The 20053-nt window shown below is 34.9% G+C and overlaps 3 protein-coding genes and 1 pseudogene across 6 annotated transcripts; 2 read left to right on the plus strand and 2 right to left on the minus strand.

Moving 5' to 3' along the window:
- Positions 1-78: 78 nt before the first annotated feature.
- On the minus strand, positions 79-1890 carry LOC111791161 (xyloglucan 6-xylosyltransferase 2). The gene has a single exon (XM_023672402.1). It carries the CDS (start codon positions 1628-1630, stop codon positions 263-265), a length of 1368 nt encoding a protein of 455 aa, XP_023528170.1. The 5' UTR covers positions 1631-1890; the 3' UTR covers positions 79-262.
- Positions 1891-7672: 5782 nt separating this feature from the next.
- On the plus strand, positions 7673-9577 carry LOC111791394 (annotated as a pseudogene).
- Positions 9578-10700: 1123 nt separating this feature from the next.
- On the plus strand, positions 10701-19878 carry LOC111790787 (probable protein phosphatase 2C 40). Of its 3 annotated transcripts, XR_002814563.1 has the most exons (6): positions 10701-10872; positions 12368-13540; positions 14115-14379; positions 15415-15538; positions 19208-19478; positions 19558-19878. XR_002814563.1 is itself a non-coding variant. In XM_023671847.1 (5 exons), the coding sequence occupies exons 2-5, from the start codon at positions 12377-12379 to the stop codon at positions 19205-19207; spliced, it is 1557 nt and encodes a 518-aa protein (XP_023527615.1). In that variant the 5' UTR covers positions 10701-10872; positions 12368-12376; the 3' UTR covers positions 19208-19878. The 3 variants fall into 3 exon arrangements, 2 of the variants coding, with proteins under 2 accessions (XP_023527615.1, XP_023527614.1); XM_023671847.1 differs by having other exon boundaries at positions 19204-19878; XM_023671846.1 differs by having other exon boundaries at positions 19208-19878.
- LOC111790788 (heavy metal-associated isoprenylated plant protein 35-like) lies at positions 15546-18166 on the minus strand. Of its 2 annotated transcripts, XM_023671849.1 has the most exons (3): positions 18013-18166; positions 17841-17916; positions 15546-17687 (listed from the first exon to the last, which is right to left on the minus strand). In XM_023671849.1, exons 1-3 carry the CDS (start codon positions 18058-18060, stop codon positions 16936-16938), a joined length of 876 nt encoding a protein of 291 aa, XP_023527617.1. In that variant the 5' UTR covers positions 18061-18166; the 3' UTR covers positions 15546-16935. The 2 variants fall into 2 exon arrangements, with proteins under 2 accessions (XP_023527617.1, XP_023527616.1); XM_023671848.1 differs by having other exon boundaries at positions 17841-18166.
- Positions 19879-20053: the final 175 nt, after the last annotated feature.

The raw sequence follows: 20053 nt of genomic DNA on the forward strand, positions 1-20053 counted from the left end.
TTATGCAAATAGGAGAATTAACGAAATCTAGACTTTATTGTAACTCAAAANAAAAAAAAAAAAAAAAAAAAAAAAAAAAAACAGATAATCTCTCAGATTTTCCATTACTAAGAAGAAGAAAGCTTCCTAAAAATCAATGAAATTTAGACATCAAAAACGCAGATTTTGAACCCAAAAAAAGTTTACAAATCTCCCACATTATTAGTAACTGATAAATAAATACCAAAACCATACAATTTTGAACACTGTATTATAATGGCTATCAAGAAGATGATGATACCTTCACAGCTTTGAATGCTGGATGAAGCAACCCGAGTTCATCCTTCACCTCCAACGGATTGCTTGTTTCGTTCCGAACCCGCTTCACTCTCCTACTGGCCAGTGATTTGTGTGTAAAGCCGTAGATTTGTAGAATCTGATTGTCCCCAAAGTTGTATGCTCTGTCCATTTGTTTCAGGCATCTTTCTACTGGGTAATCTCCGAACTTCCCGCACGGCTTGCACCCGACGAAATGGGTGACGAGAGGCCATCGGTGATCACCGAGCCCCGGATGGTGATTCTCGATCATCTCCTCATATCGATCGACCAGAATACCCCAATATCCGTGTAGATAGTACCCATTCTCAAGGTATACTTTGTTCCCCCATTGATCTCTTTGAGTTGCCAGCAGATAAACCATAGCTGACTGATCATCAGCTTCGAAAACTGGCCTGCCCTTCAGCTCTCTGGTCAGGATCTTCCCAGCTTCATCTCTAATCTTGCCCTTCGGCCCCATTGGCGCCCAGGCGTCGAGAATGTCCAGAGACCATTGGCAGTTCCTCAGAAGAAAACTTCCGGTGTTCAGCCCAATCCAATTCTTCTGATCATAAATCATCTCATTCCATCCGTGCATCACAAAGTTATGATCCTTATACCTTTCCCATGGAACCTCAAAAGCCATATCAGTGAACATAGCATCACTGTCCATCCACCATAGGAACTCAACCTCCGGGTGGGACAGTAAAAGCTTCCTAATCAATGGAAGCTTAGCCCAGAAACCAGCCATTTCAGCATCAAGAAGCGCCATATTGTAAAAAATTTCAATCCCATGGAGCCTACAATAATCGATCTTGTTCTTAATCGATTTCAGAAGGTAATGGTCACCAACAGGATTCTCACAGGGCTTTGGGGAGGATCCAGTAACCAAAAGAACTCGGGGCTTATTAGGTCCAATGAAATTAGGGAAATCAGGGTTGTTCTTCAGCCATTCAGCTCGCTGTTGATCCCAATCGGATATTTTAGGACCAAGACTGTAGGGTTTACTCGGATCGGGCTTCTCATCCTCACCTTCATCCACCAAAATCTTCGAAATATCGAATGTAGCATAATTATTGGACTGGTCAGCCGGCTTGTCTGTAGTCTCCGGCTGGACCTCTTCAAGAACACGGCGAGGCTCAACGCGACGACCGCGAGAGGAGAAATGGTCGCGGATCTCCTTAAAGTCCTGCTCGGGAGTGCCGAACTTGCCAGCACCGACAGTACCGCGGAGGACAACGACAGTGAGGAAGAGACAAAGAACAGTGACGGCGCTGTGGCGGAAAGCCCTCTGGATCCGGCGGAGACGGATGGGGCCAAGAATGCGCTCGATCATCTTCTCAGATTCAGAGATGAGAACCTTGAACAGAAACAGCAGAAGAATTCAAAATCAATCTGGAATGTGAATGGCAATGGAGATTCAGAAATGGATTTGAAATTGAAACTGGATTTTAATTTCGATCTGAAACGCGAAGAACAAAGGATCGACAGAGAAGAGGGTTTCTCGGAGTCGGTGGAAGAAGGAAGAGAAAGTCCGAAGAGAACAACGCGATTTACAAAGAAAGCGCTTCCTTGTATTCAGACATGGTTTTTCGCCTTCTTTTTTGCTTCTCAATGGCAATTTCGTAATTATTCAGGATTTTGCCTATCTTGTGGGACCCACTTTATTATTATTATTATTATTATTATTTCTTTACTTTTTCTTTTTTAACATTTTATTTTCTTTTGAGTAATTATTTCTCCCTTTACGTGAATCATGGACTTTTATATTTTATATTTTATATTTTAAAATTAATTATTATTATTATTATAAATTTTATTATATAATTTTTGAACGGAAAAAGATGTTTTTTATTGCAAAATTTGGAAAATAAAACAAATGTTAAAATATAATAAAAATGAAAATTTATAGATTAATATGGAATGACAAGAAGTGCCAGCTGTAAATTAATTAAATTATTTCTATAAAAAAAGAGATGTGATTTTATATTTGGGATACATTTATTAATTTCACATGGTTATGTGGCAAATGACGTGTGAGTGCCAGCTGTGAATTTGTGGGATCCAACTAAAGTCAAAGTCAAAGCCGAGTGGTTGATAGCTTCATTTTCAACATGCCATTTGGCAGTTTAGAATTATGTAAGATTATTATTATTTTTTAAATATTTACTGTAATAAAGTATTTATAAAATATTAAAATTAAATTTAGTGGTTGAATTTTGATATTTATAATTAATTATAAGAATAAAATTAAATTAAAATTAAAGGAAGAAAAAGAAATTGAATTAAATTAAATAATTCTATCACCTTATTTTCGATATTTTAGTAATAAAAATTTAGATATTTAAATATTTTTAAAATAATTTAAATCGGGTAAGAATCCAGATTTAGATAGATTTAGATATATAAATATTTTAAGATAAAGATTAAAATATTTTAAAATAAAATTTGAAATTCTAACGGCAAAATACAATATAACTATAAAAAGAGGACGAGAAGTATTGTAAGTGTATAAGCTTTAGTCACTTACTTCAAGCTTAAACTAGGGCTAAACCTGTGCCCTCTCGAGTCTTGCCAAACAATGTCTGAACAAGTAAACAAAGCCATAGATAGCCTGAGATTTCTCGGAGATGTTGGCCAAATCGATCTAAATTTCCTTGAACATATTTTGCCGCATTGCACCGTCGACCAACTGATGCATATAGAGAACTTTTCGAAAGGAAGAGATCTCACTCCAATAACAAACAAATTATGGAAAACTTTCTACGAAAAAAAGTTCGGTAAGGATGGTGTCAACTGTGTTCTTGAAAGGATGAAGCATAAGGAATCGTTTAGATGGAAGCAAATGTACGAGTTGAAGATGAAGGAATTAGAAGAGAAGGCGGTAGAAATTGAGAAACGATATATACAGAACTGTCGAAACGAAAAAGCTCGAAAACAGAGCCGTCAAGTAAAGATATGTGAGATATCGTCGCCGAGTAAGGTTTTGAAGAAGCCAAAAGTACAAACCAAAATTTGTCAAGTTTTATCTGCAAACAATAATAAACGAAGCTACCCGAGAGTAACAAGCAAGATACTGAAAAAAGCCAGAAAAGAAACACGACAGAGTATAGAGACGAAGAATTTGATAGCTTTTCGTAGAAATGCAATTCAAAAGTAGTAATTTTCTTGAATAACTGATGTAATAAAATTGATAACTTTTGGTTTAAATTTTAAGAATATGGTTTATGATAGGTTATTGGATATGATTTATACTTCAATTTAAGTTATTTTAAACAAACGCATATAAGGTTCAATGTTCATACATTTGAGTAATTACTTTTAAATGAATTTTTTTGAAACTCGACTTTAAAATTAATTTTACTTTCCATCTAAATATATAATTTTGTCAAAAGTTGTTCAAAATATAAAATTCTATTAAAATTGCTTTGAGTTTCCCCAAAAGGCCTCACACCAATGAAGTTAGTATTCCTCACTTATAAACCCATGATCATTCCCTAAATTAGCCGATGTGGGACTTTCATCATCCAACACCTCCCCTCGAACAAAGTGCGCCTCCCCTTAATTGAGGCTCGACTTCTTGGAGTCTTAGTCATTTTTTACTGCCTTCGAGGATGCTTGACTCCTTTTCTTTTGGAGTTCTTTGTTCGATATTTGAGGATTTACCAATCTATTGGCACGACTAAGTTTAGGGCATTGCTTTGATACCATGTTAGACGAACACAACTCTCTACAATGGTATGATACCATGTACGACTAAGTTTCATGTGGATTGCATGTACGACTAAGTTTCATGTTAGACGAACACAACTCTCCACAATGGTATGATACCATGTACGACTAAGTTTCATGTGGATTGCACTTTATTCATGGCTTATTGTGTCGTTGATGCAGTTCCGCAACGAATCGATTGATTACTTCCAAGGATCATGCTTCCGTCCAGATCAACATTGAGCATGGCTTGTTCTTCTTCTGCTGGCTGTGTTTTTATATACAACAACAAACAAGTTTATTCATCATCTGTGATTGTTGTTGCCTGTTACATTGTTAAGCACTTAGATTATGAGCTGCTGTCCTAATTGAAGCTAATTTGACTCAAAACTAAAGAACACAGAAGATTTATAGTTAGACTAAATCATAGCTCAAGTAAAGAAGATGAGAAGAAAGGGTAGAAGCGTTCAAGGCCGACGCTAGAAGATATTGTCCTCTTTGGACTTTCCCTTTCGGGTTTCCCCTCAAAGCTTCTAAAACGCTTTGTTCTCGTCCCCCAATCGATGTGGGATCTGACAATCTACCCTCCTTCGAGGCCAACAATCTCGCTGGCACTTGTTTCTTTCTTCAATCGATGTGGGACTCCTCAATCCACTCCCCCTTTGGGGCCAGTGTCCTTGCTGGTACACTACCTCATGTCCACCCCCTTCAGGGTTCAGCCTCTTTGCTGTCACATCGTTCAAAGTCATTCGGTGTCGTGCTCTGATACCATTTGTAACAGCCCAAACCCACCACTAATAGATATTGTCTTCTTTGGGCTTTCCCCTCCAGCCATCCCCTCAAGTTAAAGAGAGATTTCCACACCCTTTTAAAGAATGTTTTGTTCTCTTCCCCATCGACGTGGGATCTCACCAAAATTGAGTCTCAAATGGCCTTTTTGTGATCGGCCTTTGCCCTCTAGCTTCCTCTTAAACGGTGAGAGCAGCCATTTTTGTAAGGATAAGCAGCCATTTTATGGGCCATGAAAATGTGGAGGCTTCTACTCACTTGAACTATTCAACTCGAACCGAGTTAGATTTTTTTTTANTTTTTTTTTTTTTTTTTTTTTTTTTTTTTTTTTTTTTTTTTTTTTTTTTTGTTAGATCAACTAAATCCCGTCTTTTAACACATTTAATTATAATAGATATTAATGATGAATTTGACTATTCGACTGAAAATAGAGGATTGAGGTGTGAACCATATAAGTTATTTGAGTGAAAATCATTATATGATGGAGATTCGATCCGAAACTTGATAGCCATATTTTGTTAGAAATGGTTTATTGATTATATTTTTAAAATACTCCGCTAGAAAAAATTGACATAATATGAAATAAATGGTGCTAATTTTTTTTTTTTTTTTTGAAATATGTATTAAATATTTTTTTTCTTTATTTTGTTTAATATAAATACAAATAATTTTGAAATCCAAATTTTATTATATTATTTCTACACGGACAAAAATATTTTTTAGTACGAAATTTGGAAAATAAAACAAATGTTAAAATATAATGAAAATGAAAAATTTATAGATTAGTGGAATGATAAGAAGTGCCAGCTGTAAATTAATTAAATTATTTCTATAAAAAAAAAAAAGAGATGTGATTTTATTGGGATACATTTATTAATTTCAAATGGTTATGTGGCAAATGACGTGTGAGTGCCAGCTGTGAATTTGTGGGATCCAATCAAGTCAAAGTCAAATCAAAGTCAAAGCCGAGTGGTTGATAGCTTCATTTTCAACATGCCATTTGGCATTTAAAATTTATTTTTTTTAATATTTACTGTAATAAAGTATTTATAAAATATTTAAATTTAAATTTAGTGATTCAATTTTGATATTAAAATTAATTATAAGAATAAAATTAAATTAAAATTAAAAAAAAAAAGAAATTAAATGTTAGAAGATTATCACAAACTCAATTGAATTAAATTAAATAATAGATATGGTGATAATAAAAATTTAGATATTTAAATATTGGAAGAATAAATATATTTAGATTATTTTAAAATAATTTAAATATGGTAAGAATGAATATATTTAAATATTTTTAAAATGATTTAAATACAATAAGAATCCAAATTTAGATAAATTTATATATATAAATATTTTAAAATAAAAGATTAAGATATTTTAAAATAAATTTTGAAATTCTAATAGCAGATTAGAATATAACTATAAAAGGAGGACGAGAAGCATTGTAAGTGTATAAGCTTTAGTCATCTACTTTAAACTTAAACCAGTGCTAAACCTGTGTCCTCTCGATTCTGCCAAACAATGTCTGAACAAATAAACAAAGCCATAGATAGCTTGAGATTTCTCGGAGATGTTGGTCAAACCGATCTAAATTTCCTTGAACATATTTTGCCGCATTGCACCGTCGACCAACTGATGCATATAGAGAACTGTTCGAAAAGAAGAGATCTCACTCCAATAACAAACAAATTATGGAAAACTTTCTACGAAAAAAAGTTCGGTAAGGATGGTGTCAACTGTGTTCTTGATAGGATGAAGCATAAGGAATCGTTCAGATGGAAGCAAATGTACGAGTTGAAGATGAAGGAATTAGAAGAGAAGGCGGTAGAAATTGAAAAACGATATATACAAAACTGCCGAAACGAAAAAGCTCGAAAACAGAGTCGTCAAGTAAAGATATGTGAGATATCGCCATCGAGTAAGGTTTTGAAGAAGCCAAAAGTACAGACAAAAATTTGTCAAGTTTCATCTGCAAACAATAATAAACGAAGCTACGGTGGAGGAACAAGCAAGATACTGAAAAAAGCCAGAAAAGAAACACGACAGAGTATAGAGACGAAGAATTTGATAGCTTTTCGTAGAAATGCAATTCAAAAGTAGTAATTTTATTGAAGAGCTGATGTAATAGAATTGAAATAAATCCAAGTTTTATTCTCGTTTATGATAGGTTATTGGATATGATTTATGTCTACATTTAAGTCATTTTAAACAAACACATAGTGTTCAATGTTCATATATTTGAGTAATTTTAAAGCGTAATGTTTTCATTTCACGTATTCTTAAATAATTTTTTTTTGAAACTCGAAATTTCCTTATATTTTCTTTATTTTTAAGTAATGAATTCCAAAGGAGTTTCGTATTTAGTAATATTGAATTATATTGATTTTTTTAATAATTATATATTGATTTTTTATCTAAAATTCTATCTATAATTATAAAGGGCGGATAAATAAAACTTTTTAATTTTTTTTAAATTGACACTGCACAATTCAACCCGAATCCAATTCAAGGTGGATTGGGTTGGATTGGGTTGTGAAAATTTTAGAGTTGGGTTAAATTGGGTTACCAATACAACCAACCAGATCTTTTGAGTAAAAAAAATCATTCAATCCAACCCAATTCCGAGCATGCAGACATTCTCTCTTTTAAATTTGATCCTTTCTTTAGAAGCCTTCCGTTTTTGGATTGAGTGTTTTCCTCACAGTGGTTAGATTTCTCTTTTAAGAATCTTTTCCTCTTTTTCTTTGTAAATTTGAATCGATTTTCCCTCCTTTATCTGACGGCAGAATCGGTAATCGCAATTGTATGTGTTCTTACGAAACAGGGTCGCAGGTTTTGTATTTCTAAACAATTAGTTCATACGCTTATCAAGATGTAGAACGAGGAGGGTAAGATCACATAGCTTTATATTCCCCGAAAATGTTTCGTAATCTTATTATTGCACTTTATTCATGGCTTATTGTGTCGTTGATGCAGCTCCTCAACGAATCGATTGGTTACTTCCAAGGACCATGCTTCCGTCCAGATCAACATTGGGCATTTGGATGAAAATGGCATCTACACTGGCCAGTTTTCCACTTTTGCTCTCTGTGGTTTCCTTCGGGCACAGGTGATTGTTCTTTGCTTCTCTCTCTCTCTCGCACTCGTTATTGATGGATTTGTAGCGATAGGATGCGGTCTAATCTGTAATACATTCGATCATTGACTTGGAACAGGACATATTAGTTTTCTTCGACTCAGGATTGTTTAGGTATTTTTTAAGTCCAATGAACTGAACTTGCTTATGATTTCATCCGTCGGTGTTTGATCCTAGTTCTCCTAGAAAAGAGTATGCAATTGACTATTGAGCATGGCTTGTTCTTCTTCTGCTGGCTGTGTTTTTATATACAATAACAAACACGTTTCGTTCTTCTGCGATTGTTGTTGCCTGTTACATTGTGAAGCACTTAGTTTATGAGCTGCTGTCCTAATTGAAGCTAATTTGACTCAAAAGTAAAGAACACAGAAGATTTATAGTTAGACTAAATCATTGCTCAAGTAAAGAAATTTTGAACATGGCTAAACTACATTCTATAGACAATAATCAAAATGCCCTAAAAGAAAATGAGAAGAAAGGGTAGATGTAAAATTGTAACGGTCCAAGCCAACCGCTAGGAGATATTGTCCTCTTTGGTCTCTTTCTTTCGGGTTTCTTCTTAAAGTTTCTAAAACCCGTCTACTAGGGAGAGGTCCACACCCTTATAGAGAATGCTTTGTTCTCCTCCCCCAATCGATGTGGGATCTGACAATCCACCCTCCTTCTCGCTGGCACTCGTTCCCTTCTCCAATCGATGTGGGACTCCTCAATCCACTACCTCTTTGGGGCCAGCGTCCTTGCTGGTACACCGCCTCATGTCCATCCCCATTTGGGGTTCAGCTTTCTCGCTGGCACATCGCCTAGTGTCTAGCTCTAATATCATTTGTAACAGCCCAAGCCCAAGCCCATCGCTAATACATATTGTCCTCTTTGGGCTTTCACTTCTGAGCTTCTCCTCAAAGTTTTTAAAACGCGTTTGCAAAGAAGAGGTTTCCACGTCTTTATAAAGAATGTTTTGTTCTTCTACCTAATTGAATGAATGCTTTGTTCTCCTTCCTAGTCAATCTGAAATCTGACAAAAATTGAGTCTCAGATGGCTTTTTTGTGATCTGCCTTTGTCCTCTAGCTTCCTCTTAAACGGTGAGAGCAGCCATTGTTGCAAGGATAAGCAGTCATTGCTCAAAATGTTTCTGTCCTTAGGATATGACATTGATGCTGCCAGTTATTTTTCGTGCAACTGTCTTGAATCTTGCTATAGAGTTCAATCAATCCCTACGATGTGAGATTGATGCTTGATATAGAGTTCAATCAATCCCTATGATGTGAGATTGATGCTTGCTATGATCGCTTGTACCATGTCTGGCACCATATAAGTTTGTCATGTTCTTCAGTTTTCATGTTCTTCATTTGGTTCCTCTCATAATCATTAGGCAGACAGACAATAAAGAGTTCTCTTACATACTTGTGATGCTTTCTTTTATATTATGTAGGGAGATGGTGACAGTGCTGTGGATCGGCTCTGGCAGAAGAAGAAACTCGAAGTTCATCAACAATAGAAGATTTAGAAGATTGTGCTATTCTGCTTCATCCCTATATCAAAGTTTTTAAGGGTAAAGATACAAATTTCAACCTCTCGTAGTTATATAGTTTCTTTAATTGCAAACTCAAACTCAAGTTACTAACTTCCAACTATTCGAACTCTATTAGGAATCACAGATATACCATTTACCCAATGGTATGATATTGTCCGATTTGAGCTTAAGCTCTTATGACTTTGCTTTGAGCTTCTCCAAAAAGCCTCATACCAATACGATCTTCCACTAAATTAATCCTCATACCAATACGATCTTCCACTAAATTAATCCTCAACAAACCCAACAAACCCATCGTGTTAGTTTTTGTTTTTTTGGTTGGGTTGAATTTTTGGAAAACAAGATATTCTTATTAGTTTGTGGGTGAGAATTTTTTTTGGTTAGATGAACTAAATCCTGTTTTTAACACATTTAATTATAATAGATAGTAAATTTTGTGATGTTTTAGTTATTAATGTGACCGTTTATGGTGAATAGATATAGTTTTTTTAATAGTTACAAAAAAAAAAAATGATAAATTTGGCAACCTGACAGGAAAATAGATGATTGAGTTGTGAACCAAAGTTATCTGAGTCACTAACTCAAAACTATAAAATAAATAAATTTAAAAAATTCAAATAAATATAAGTCTTAAATTCGTCACCTAAACTATTACTATCACTAGTTTTAAAATTTTTATTTATTAAAAAAATTAAAGGGGTGGAAAATATATTCTTTTATGTTCATGATGGATGCATTTGATTTAATGTTTTTATTTATTTATTTTTATATTTTAAATTCTTAGAATTTCATAAGGTTTATCTTTTTAATTTTGGTTATATTAAACTAATTGTTCTTTCCGTGACTGAAAAGCCATACCATTCCAAATTTGCCCCTTGACATTTTCTTCTATAAATGTATTTTATATAATTATTATTTTACAATATCCGGTATAGTTTAATGTAATATGAAATATTATATATATATATATATATATATATATATATTTATTTATTTAAGTTTAAAATTCAAAATCTTATAATTAAAAAAAAAATTATATTTTACCAGTTTTTTAAACTAATAAAAAATGGTTTATACAGATTTAGTTATAAAAATCTATAATTTTAATTAAAGAAAAAATATGAAATTAAAATATTAAAACGAAAAAACAAAAATCAGTTAAGTAAGATATTTAATAATATTAAACAAAAAGCGGAATATAAAAAATAGTCTAAATTTAGGGGAACGTCTTGGTGGCCATCCAATGGGTTTGCCTTTAATGTACCACTCTGATTACAGATTCTCCATTTTTGTCTTTGCTTCTACTCTGTGATACAGATGCATATTTCGTCTATCTTCACTTCTTCTTCTTCTTCTTCTTTTCATTTCTCTTGATCTTCATCTGCTTCGATTCCCTCCTCTTCGGTGAGTTTCTGCTCTCTTTTTCTTTTGTTTCTTTCAATTTTCAGCCATCTCTGTTTCTGTTGTTTCTGTTTCTGTTTCTGTGTGCTTGATAATGGCGTTTTAATGATCGATGCCGATACCGGCGGCTGGCTTGTTGCAATGTTTATTTGCAAGTGTGTATGTTGAATTATTTTGTTTTGTTTATTGAAGCGTGTGTTCTGGATTTTGTGGCGGCTGCGCGGCGTGTTGAATTAGGTTGTTGTTTTTTGTTCTTGTCTGAATTGGTTTGTTTGGTTGATTCTCGGCTGTTTTATGGTTTGAAGGTTTTTCTGTTTTCTGTCTTTGAATATATATATATATAGAGACCTTTATGCGATGGTTATCTGTTTTGTACTGTCACTATGCTGTTAGTTTCTGTGAGTTTGATTAGTCTATTTTGCCTCTTTCCTTTTTTGTTTCAAGTTCATAGCTAATCCGTTCGTCTGTCTGTCAGTGACCGTGATTGAAGTTGAGAATTTAATTGTTCTTGTGACTGTTCCAGATTTGTCACTGAAATGGCACTTCGTATTTAGTTGTCTTGCTCATGTAGTTTCCGGAGCTATGCTATTGTTTCATTGTTTGGTTTTTTTTCTTTGCATGGTTAAGTTTAGTTCGTCGAAGGAAAGGAAAGGAAAGGAAAGGTTAGGTAAGTTAACATATATTTTAGTAATCATAACTGGTTTTAGTCGGATTTCTGAGGGCTAGGCTAATTGAATATGAAAGAGAGCTAAAGGAAACCGGAGTGTGGATTTTTATTTTCTATAAGTTGAACACGATAGCAATGATGCACACTTCAATTTTCAGCCAATTGATTGATTTTCTTTTTCCTTTTATGGGTAAGGAACTAAGCTTTCATTGTGAAAAAATGAAAGCATGTGCAAGGCATAGAATAATAAGCCCACAAAAAGAGTCCTCAACTATAAGAAACGAGTCAAATCCAAAAGAACGATACCCAACTAGTAATTTCAAAAAACCCGATTAACTGATGTCCATAAAGACGCATTAAATCTAACGCCCTCCTCCTCTAAAAATCCTACAATTTGTCTCAAGCCATACTCCCCTCAAGAATGCGAAACAACAAGCCTGCCACAAGACTCTCCCTTTATCCTGAAAAAGAGAGTTCATCATGATCTCATCAATCAGAAGGACATTTCCTATGCCATTCCTTGGTGACCCCAAACAAACTAAAGCAACGACTCCAAAGGGAGTAAGAAAACTAGCACCCGTCAAAAGATGATCAAAACTTGGCCAATTGATTGATGTTATACATACTGAGTTTAATACATTACAGAGCCCCTCCCAGTTTTCACAGTTTGTTTAAATATAAATTTCAATTATGTTTGGATTTATTTGGTGCTATAGAAAAGGAAATCGAGTTTGACCTTTCATATCTGACTAAATTTGAAAATGCTGCATAGTAACTAAGTTTTCCATTTTTATTATGACCATTGAAAATGAAATGTATTTGTTGCAACAGTCATATACTATGCTTCACGAAGCTTCAACAAAACATGAGGGAGAACTTGAAGTTAGCTTTGGTTATAAATGCAATGGTAACATAGATGAAATCCGTGAGGTTTCCGACAAGTTTGAGATCCAGCCTGGACTTCAAAGGATCAGCAGTTTCTCTTGCTTATCTGGGGCTGCCTTGAGTGCAAATGCTACCCTAGCAAACACAAATATATGCAATGGGTTAATAGGAGAAGAAATTCTTCCGACCTGGGACTCTCCTAACTCCTTCCGTAAGGTTCCCTCATCACCTACTCTTTCAAGGTTGGATATATTGTCCACGTCGATGCAGAGTAGTCTGTCAAACTTAAGCTGCAGTCCATCTACCCCAACATCTGAATATGATTCATACTTATCGAAATCCATGAGTGCCCCTTTCGGAAGTGAAGGTTTCCTTAATGTTAAGGAAGTGCAAGTGGCAGGTGGAGCTGCCGGTGAGGACAGGGTCCAAGCTGTTTGTTCTGAAGAAAATGGATGGCTATTTTGTGGAATTTATGATGGTTTTAATGGAAGAGATGCAGCTGATTTTCTTGCTGGCACATTGTATGAAACCATCGTATTTTATTTTAACCTACTAGATTGGGAAGCTAAGAATGAAGCCTCCGACGGTTTGGACATGGATAATTCACATCCTCTGGATGATGGTAGCATTACTCATGAAAGATTTTGTCCTTTGAAAAACAATAGTAAAAATGCTTCAGATATCCACAGTGTATTCGAGAACCATTCATATGCCAAAGCAGGAATGGCAAACTATCCTCTGAGGCATGGGGTGCTTGATAGCCTCCAGCGTGCTCTTAGTCAAGCAGAGAATGATTTTCTGCACATGGTTGAACAGGAAATGGAGGATCGTCCTGATTTAGTCTCTGTTGGATCATGTGTTTTAGTTGTTCTTCTTCATGGAAAGGATTTATACACGCTAAATTTGGGTGATAGTAGAGCAGTACTAGCTACCCTTGACGTGAGAGGAAATGGGGGACTGAAAGCTGTCCAGCTCACTGAGAGTCACACTGTGGATAATGAACTTGAAAGAGCACGGCTACATCATGATCATCCTGATGATCCGACAATCATTGTTGGTGGGAAAGTTAAAGGAAAACTAAAGGTGACTCGTGCTTTTGGAGTTGGCTACTTGAAGTCGGTAGGTTACAGTTATACATTCCGTGCCTGTCAGTATGGCCATAATCTCATATAACACGAAATCATCTCTGTTTGTGTAGTGTAAGAATTTAATAAATAAAATAGCGGCACTGTCTTAATATGCTAGTAATTATTCAGGTTGCTTCTTTAAAAAGATAATAGTAATAATAAAGGATGCAGGTTGCTAAACTAAATTGAATTTTTTATTTCTGTCTTAAGTATTCATGCTAACCAGTAATACCTGCTTGATATTTTAGGATAGCTTTGCCATATCCATTTATGTTCTGTATACGAATCCACCACCCCAACCTGTACTTGTAAGGACTCTATCTATTTTTCTCCTGTCACTTCGGATTCCACCCGACCTTGATAAAAATCCATCAGCTCTGGACAAAAAAATCAATATGCATGACTACTTTATTGTATATAGGACATAAATTTTCAGAATGAAGTTGATGTGTTATCTATACTAAAAATGGTATTCATTTCTAGTGAAGCAGGTAACCTAGTCTGTATTGCTGGAAATTATTTTAGTCCATCATAAGTTGATTATTATACATTTATTTCCTCTGCAGAAAAAGTTTAATGATGCTTTGATGGGTATTCTTCGAGTTCCTAGCCTAATAAGCCCCCCCTATGTTTCCACTCAACCGGCATTGTCTATCCATAGGATATCAAAATCAGATTGCTTTGTTATAGTTGGAAGTGATGGTTTGTTTGACTTTTTTGGCAATGAGGAAGCAGTGAACCTTGTCCGTTCATATATCTTGAGCAACCCTACTGGTGATCCTGCAAAATTTTTACTGGAGCAGCTCCTATTGAAAGCAGCTGATTGCGCAGGTGAACTCCAAATCGTTTTCTGTAAAATGTTTGAATCGTTTCCCAATTTACATTTATGGAAGTAAAATTTTTCTTTTTATTGACTTATCTTTGGCATGATATTATCATGAATGCACGACAAAAAAAAAAAATAAATAAAAAAAAAAAATAATAATAATAATAAAATAAAATAAAATAAAAAAGGACAAACTTTAATGCTTACATTAAATGTCGTATGTTGACCATGGTTTAGTTTAGAGAGCTGAACTTAATCATATATGATGTTCTTAGCAGCTAGCTGAAGTCAACTTTTCAGTTTGTTTTGTTGTTAATTTTTTTATGGCAGAAGCTTCTTATGTATCTAAAGTTGAGCATTCCCTTCAACAGAAGGTGAATTCTCCAATCTTTGTTAGAAGATATAACATTAATTTTTTTTTGACACTATTGGGAAAGAAAACATAGAAGAACTAGGGTCTATTGCTATCATTTAACTCCCGACTAAAAGACTAATACTATGGGAACAAGTTGAGGTTGGACTTTGGAGTACCCTTGCTGCTGTAAGATAGTATCCTCTTAACTGTTTTCACCTGGGATACTTTTTTTTGGAGAGCTTTCCTTTAATATTATACAATCTAGTCACTATTAAAGGATACTGGCGTCGAGTACAAGTTCAGTGAAAACACAGCTCTTCACTTTTTATCATGGGTTTTCTTATATGGATTAATTCGATTTTCTTTCACAGTACATTTTATAGGTTTAGATAAGTACGAAGCCTTTAGGACTAGTTTGACTCATGTTGAACTTTGTATACAAGTCAGACCTAATCTTTGAAAAACATCAGATCTTACAAAGAACCAGGATAGTGTAGTGTATTATTGAAACCCATACGCCAAAGTTTTTTATTTTCTTCATCAACTACTCCATAAATAAGGTATGAGACACGGGGTGTTTTATTCATTTGCTCAGAAGTCGACTAATTTTGTGCTGATAATTTGCAATTTCAGTTATCTATTTGTATCCATCGGTGTTGATGATGTAAAAATTTATGTTTTATAGGTTTTAGCAAGGAAGAATTAATTACCATTCCAGCCGGCAGGAGAAGGAAATATCATGATGATGTAACTGTTATTGTAATCATCCTTGGAACAAATCAGCGCACCACAAGGGCATCTACTAGCATGTAAGCTTAAATTTGGCTGTTTTTGCTTGCTTTAGCTCATTTTTATTCCGTAGTTATACACTTGTACTCTGTAGTTGTAGTTCTCATTCCTTATTTATCTGAGTGAGTGACAATTGATTTTGATAGGGTCCTATATTTCTTTTCATTATTTAGCTCAAAATCTGATCAAAGAACCTCTTGTTCTCAAATCAGGTTCTTGTACCTTTACAATAAAATACATTTTAATTATAGTGAAGTCTCCATGTTCTTAGAGATGGTTTGCTGAAAGATTGAAGAATAGTTAAAGTTTGGATGCAACCTCGAAGGATTGTCTTAGGGTCTGAATGATATTACCGGAAATAATAATCACAATATCATTGTTCCTTCTCCATTGTGGTCAATGTCTAAGATAATGTTATACTATCTTTTTCAATATTAATATTGAAAAAGTGTAGTTTTGTTCTTTTACTTCCATTTAGTTAAATGTTGCATGTTGGATAAGGAATACAATACAAGTTCGATCTTTCACTTCCACATTTAAAAAAATGAAACTAGTGGACTTCTTGTAGGGTCTGTTAGATTCTGCATCTTATTTGATATTCACTTAGTTTTGGATCCCACAAAGGCTTGGCTGCTAAGAACATTTCCAGGTTTCGGCATTGACTTTTGTTTACATGTGGCTTTCCTAGTGATTGTGATGGTTTATGGTTCACTTCCCCCCTGTAAAGTTCGCCTGTAAATATCACAGGGAATTGTCATCATCTCTCTTCACTAGTTATAGCTGCTGAATTACACTTACTGGCAAACTGGTTGGTCCAAGATGGACAAAATACTAGGAAAAAATGGTCTGAGAATGCTAATACTATCATTTTCTTATGAATTGCTTGGGTCCAAGAAGATGGAAAAACTCTAGCAATTACATACTATTTTGACTTCTTTTGTCATTATCTCTATTTACCTTTTGCCGAGTTAGCTCTAGATGCTAACGTTAGATGGGCTTTGGATTTGAGTGGAGAATAGAATGTTAGTGAAAGCGTAACCACAAATGCATTATACTGTATGGGATATACAGTGTACATGGTGTAATATAAATTGATTTGTTCTAACTAGAAAAAAAATATCTCAAGATGAAAATTTTCAAATCAATAAACTTTTTGGGATGAAATTGAAATTGGATACTTTTCTAGATTACTTATAGTCAGAGTCATTAGATAGCATACTAACCCTGAAGTTCTTTTAACCTAAAAATTAGAATCACCCAACCCTTCAAAACTTTTCTACTTGTTAACCTTCTTGTCATTTAGGATCTCACTCATGTACATCTATACTCATCCTCAGCTGTTTTACTACATTAAAACCTGCACTTTACAAATCATCTTGTTTTGTCCTTGATTTGATATTGGCTGGATATTAGTAGATCACATGATGAAGCATCCATGGGCATTCTCTTCACTGAAATAATCCAGGTAGGCCTGTGACTTCGCTTGATCCTCGTAATTTTCTGTCTGATCATTTGAATATGAAAATGGAATCGGTGGGACACTGTAAAGAAATTCAGGGCCTTTACCTAAATGCGGCGCATTGTAATTTAAGCCCAAAGTAGGTGGAGGGACAAAACAACCTTTTGGACCCGTGTATATTTGTTGGGTCAGTGGGTTAGCCTTTTTGTGGCCCACATCTGGATCCACATTGAGTGTCCCATGTCCATTTTGGTGGTTTGAACCTGATTTATCACTAATACCTGGTTGCCCCTTGGTTTCCTTCTTTTCACCACTTTTCCCTGCACCACCTTTGTCTGGAGAACAACCCTCATGTCCAATAGCATTCTCCTTGGAGTCGGATGACCCCGCCGAAGGCCTTCTGGAAGAGCTTTCAATATTCTTAGACTTTTCATTCTGTTCTTTACGCTTGTTCTCGACAGGGGTTACCTTAAACCCAACCTTCTTTGCCGAAGCTTTATTAGTACCCGGACTTCTTGCATTTTCTTGGCTGTTGCCTTTGTTAGTCTCCAACGTCTTGATGAGTTGTTTCTCTTTTCCCCCTAGCTTTTCTGGCCATATTTCCGCATGTTTACCTGCTTTGGCCAACCTCTTGGTCAGCGTTTCAAGACTAACATTTCCAGTGACCGTGACTTTCTGTTGGTCTGAGTCAATGATAGTCGTATAAACACCTACAATATTAAGAAGGTCATCACTTCCAAAGCTTTAGACTAAGGGCCACTTGTAAAAGTACCTATTCCTATAATGGTTTAGCTCATGACTGTCGGTTAATTTTGTCACATTTGAAACCGAAAACAGTTAAAGTGAACAACATCAAATGGTACCATCAATGCTCTGAAGAACCTTCTTAACCTTCCTCTTGCACCCTTCACAGTGAATAGAGACTTTCAAGACCCAAACCTGTAAGGGAAAGAAGGGGATTAGCTGAGAGAGGCCTGAGGAGAAGAACAACCAAAAGAAAATTAAAAACTTGCTTAGGAAGAGAAGGCATTTTACCTGTGCTCTGAGTCGTTGTGAGGCTGCTTCAGAACATACTACAGCCATTGGAGGGAAAGTCCCAGTTCAGAAAGAGATGAATCACCAAAAACCTTCTGGTTCAGAAAGAGAGATTGAAAGTGAAACTATAAAGTCGACAAGCCATCGGTCCATGGCATTGTTATAAACATAATATTGAAGAAGGGAGTTCGTAAAGAGAACTGCTCTATCAAGAAAATGACAAAAGGGTAGCAGCTTTCCTAACTTTCTCCCCGTAATTATAGTGGAATTTAAAAGCAGGCTGCCAGGTTTTACTCTGTCCCAACAAATATCCTGGAAACTCTAAAACTCTTTTAAAATTTAAAAACATCATGCATTAAATGTTCTTTTTTATTTGCTGAACTACTCCCTCTTTAATCTAGATTGACCTCATTATTTAATCTTCCTCTGTAGCACATTTCAAGATTTATTGTTATTTTTCTCTTTCCACCCGATGTATAATACTATTATCTTCTCCCAATTGATGTCCCCTCCATTCATTCACAGCCCGTATATTCAAACTTGCCTTGTTGCCACCCTTCCTCTTCTATTTGGCATTAATGACGAATGGTTAATAGGGATTAAGGATACCAAGATTTGTCCGATGAGGGTTTTCCTTGTATGTAAACTGAGAGATCTTTGTCACAGGCATCTAGATTCCTTTTCTTCTACATTTTCTATTAGGTTTTGACAGAGATTTTAGTTTTGAAGTTAGGTTCGTTAGCCTTTGTAGTCTATTTCCTACAAGCATTTTTTTTAACTCCAAATTTTAGATGCTAGAAAAAGCTGTTCTTATCAAGTAACCTGTTTTCAGGTTTTGAAATCAATTAAGATTTCAAATGCAAATCCGAGAACAATACCAAAAACAACTAACACACCAGGCTTATTGTGAATGACTTTTCAAGTACTTAATGAAACTTTTAAGCACTTGTAATTAAGTCATTCCAAAGAGACTCATAATCTATAAAATTTAAAAAAATTGAAAGTATACTATGAAAAGTTATTAGATGAGTAGTCACAACCTAGCTACCAGTCCTAGAATCAGTAACAAATGCTTCCTAAGAAATAAATTTGTTTCTTCTCTCTCTTATGCATTGAATGACCCACATAATGTGACCTGGTTAGTACCATTCTTCTCCTCTCTCTCTAAACAAAAATGGCAATGACCTTTAGGTAGACGTGCGGCCAAGCATCATCATCATCCTTGAGTAAAGGCTTGTAGTTAAGATGACAACTTGATCCAGACAGCCCCACAGTTAGTAAACTTATTTGCAAAATTGCAAATAAGGGAAGAGAGAGCACTCCCATTTCCCCACGCAACATAACTTTGATTGACAGAGAAGTGAAGGTAAAAGGACAACACAATTAACAACGTAGATGAAAACAGCAAAGACCCTTAGCTTTCTCTGTGTTGCAGCAGTTCCCCAAGTCTTGTTGACATTAAAGTGGTAGGTGCTCTCATTTTCTGATCTTATTCTTATGTATGCACCATATTTACTTCTTCTCTTTCTCTTACAAAATCTGCAGTTTCTCATTCCCCTTCCCTTTCACTCTTTCTCAGCGCCCAACTTCCTTCTATTGGATTTTTGTATATAGTTTTGTTTTACAGAGCTATGGCAAACATTATGTGTTGCTTTAAATGATGTAAATATAGTTTGATTTCTTTTTAAATCACTGAGGTCCCCTTTGGTTCATAGATTTGGATAAGATGTTTGTATAAACTTAGGAGTTTTGGTGGTCTATGTTTGAATTATGTGGAGAAATAGGTTTCAATTTCTGGTTATCTTGAGAGATGGACTTTAAACATGTGTGTTTGTTTGTAAATGAAATATTCAGAGCTTCAAATGATTCCATCTTCAATCATCATATGAACCATTTTCAAAATATTATAGAGATAAGTATTATATTTACTATTATATATACATATCAATAAATTCTACTAAGCATGTATTAACTACCATGTCATCATTATCATTTCATTAGTTAAGCTAACATCAACGAACCATTTTAAAATCGATTTCAA

The sequence above is a fragment of the Cucurbita pepo genome, chromosome LG03 (genome assembly GCF_002806865.2).
Source record: "Cucurbita pepo subsp. pepo cultivar mu-cu-16 chromosome LG03, ASM280686v2, whole genome shotgun sequence".
Lineage (NCBI taxonomy): Eukaryota > Viridiplantae > Streptophyta > Magnoliopsida > Cucurbitales > Cucurbitaceae > Cucurbita > Cucurbita pepo.

Excerpts from the sequence above, each read along its gene's own strand:
- LOC111790787 (XM_023671846.1), top strand. The coding sequence starts at position 12,377 with ATGCTTCACGAAGCTTCAACAAAACATGAGGGAGAACTTGAAGTTAGC. Across the intron at positions 14,380-15,414 it reads GAAAGCAGCTGATTGCGCAG|GTTTTAGCAAGGAAGAATTA; the intron begins GTGAACTCCAAA and ends TATGTTTTATAG. Across the intron at positions 15,539-19,207 it reads ACAAGGGCATCTACTAGCAT|ACGTGCGGCCAAGCATCATC; the intron begins GTAAGCTTAAAT and ends ACCTTTAGGTAG.
- LOC111790788 (XM_023671848.1), bottom strand. The coding sequence starts at position 18,060 with ATGGCTGTAGTATGTTCTGAAGCAGCCTCACAACGACTCAGAGCACAG. Across the intron at positions 17,688-17,840 it reads GGTTCTTCAGAGCATTGATG|GTGTTTATACGACTATCATT; the intron begins GTACCATTTGAT and ends TTAATATTGTAG.
- LOC111791161 (XM_023672402.1), bottom strand. The coding sequence starts at position 1,630 with ATGATCGAGCGCATTCTTGGCCCCATCCGTCTCCGCCGGATCCAGAGG.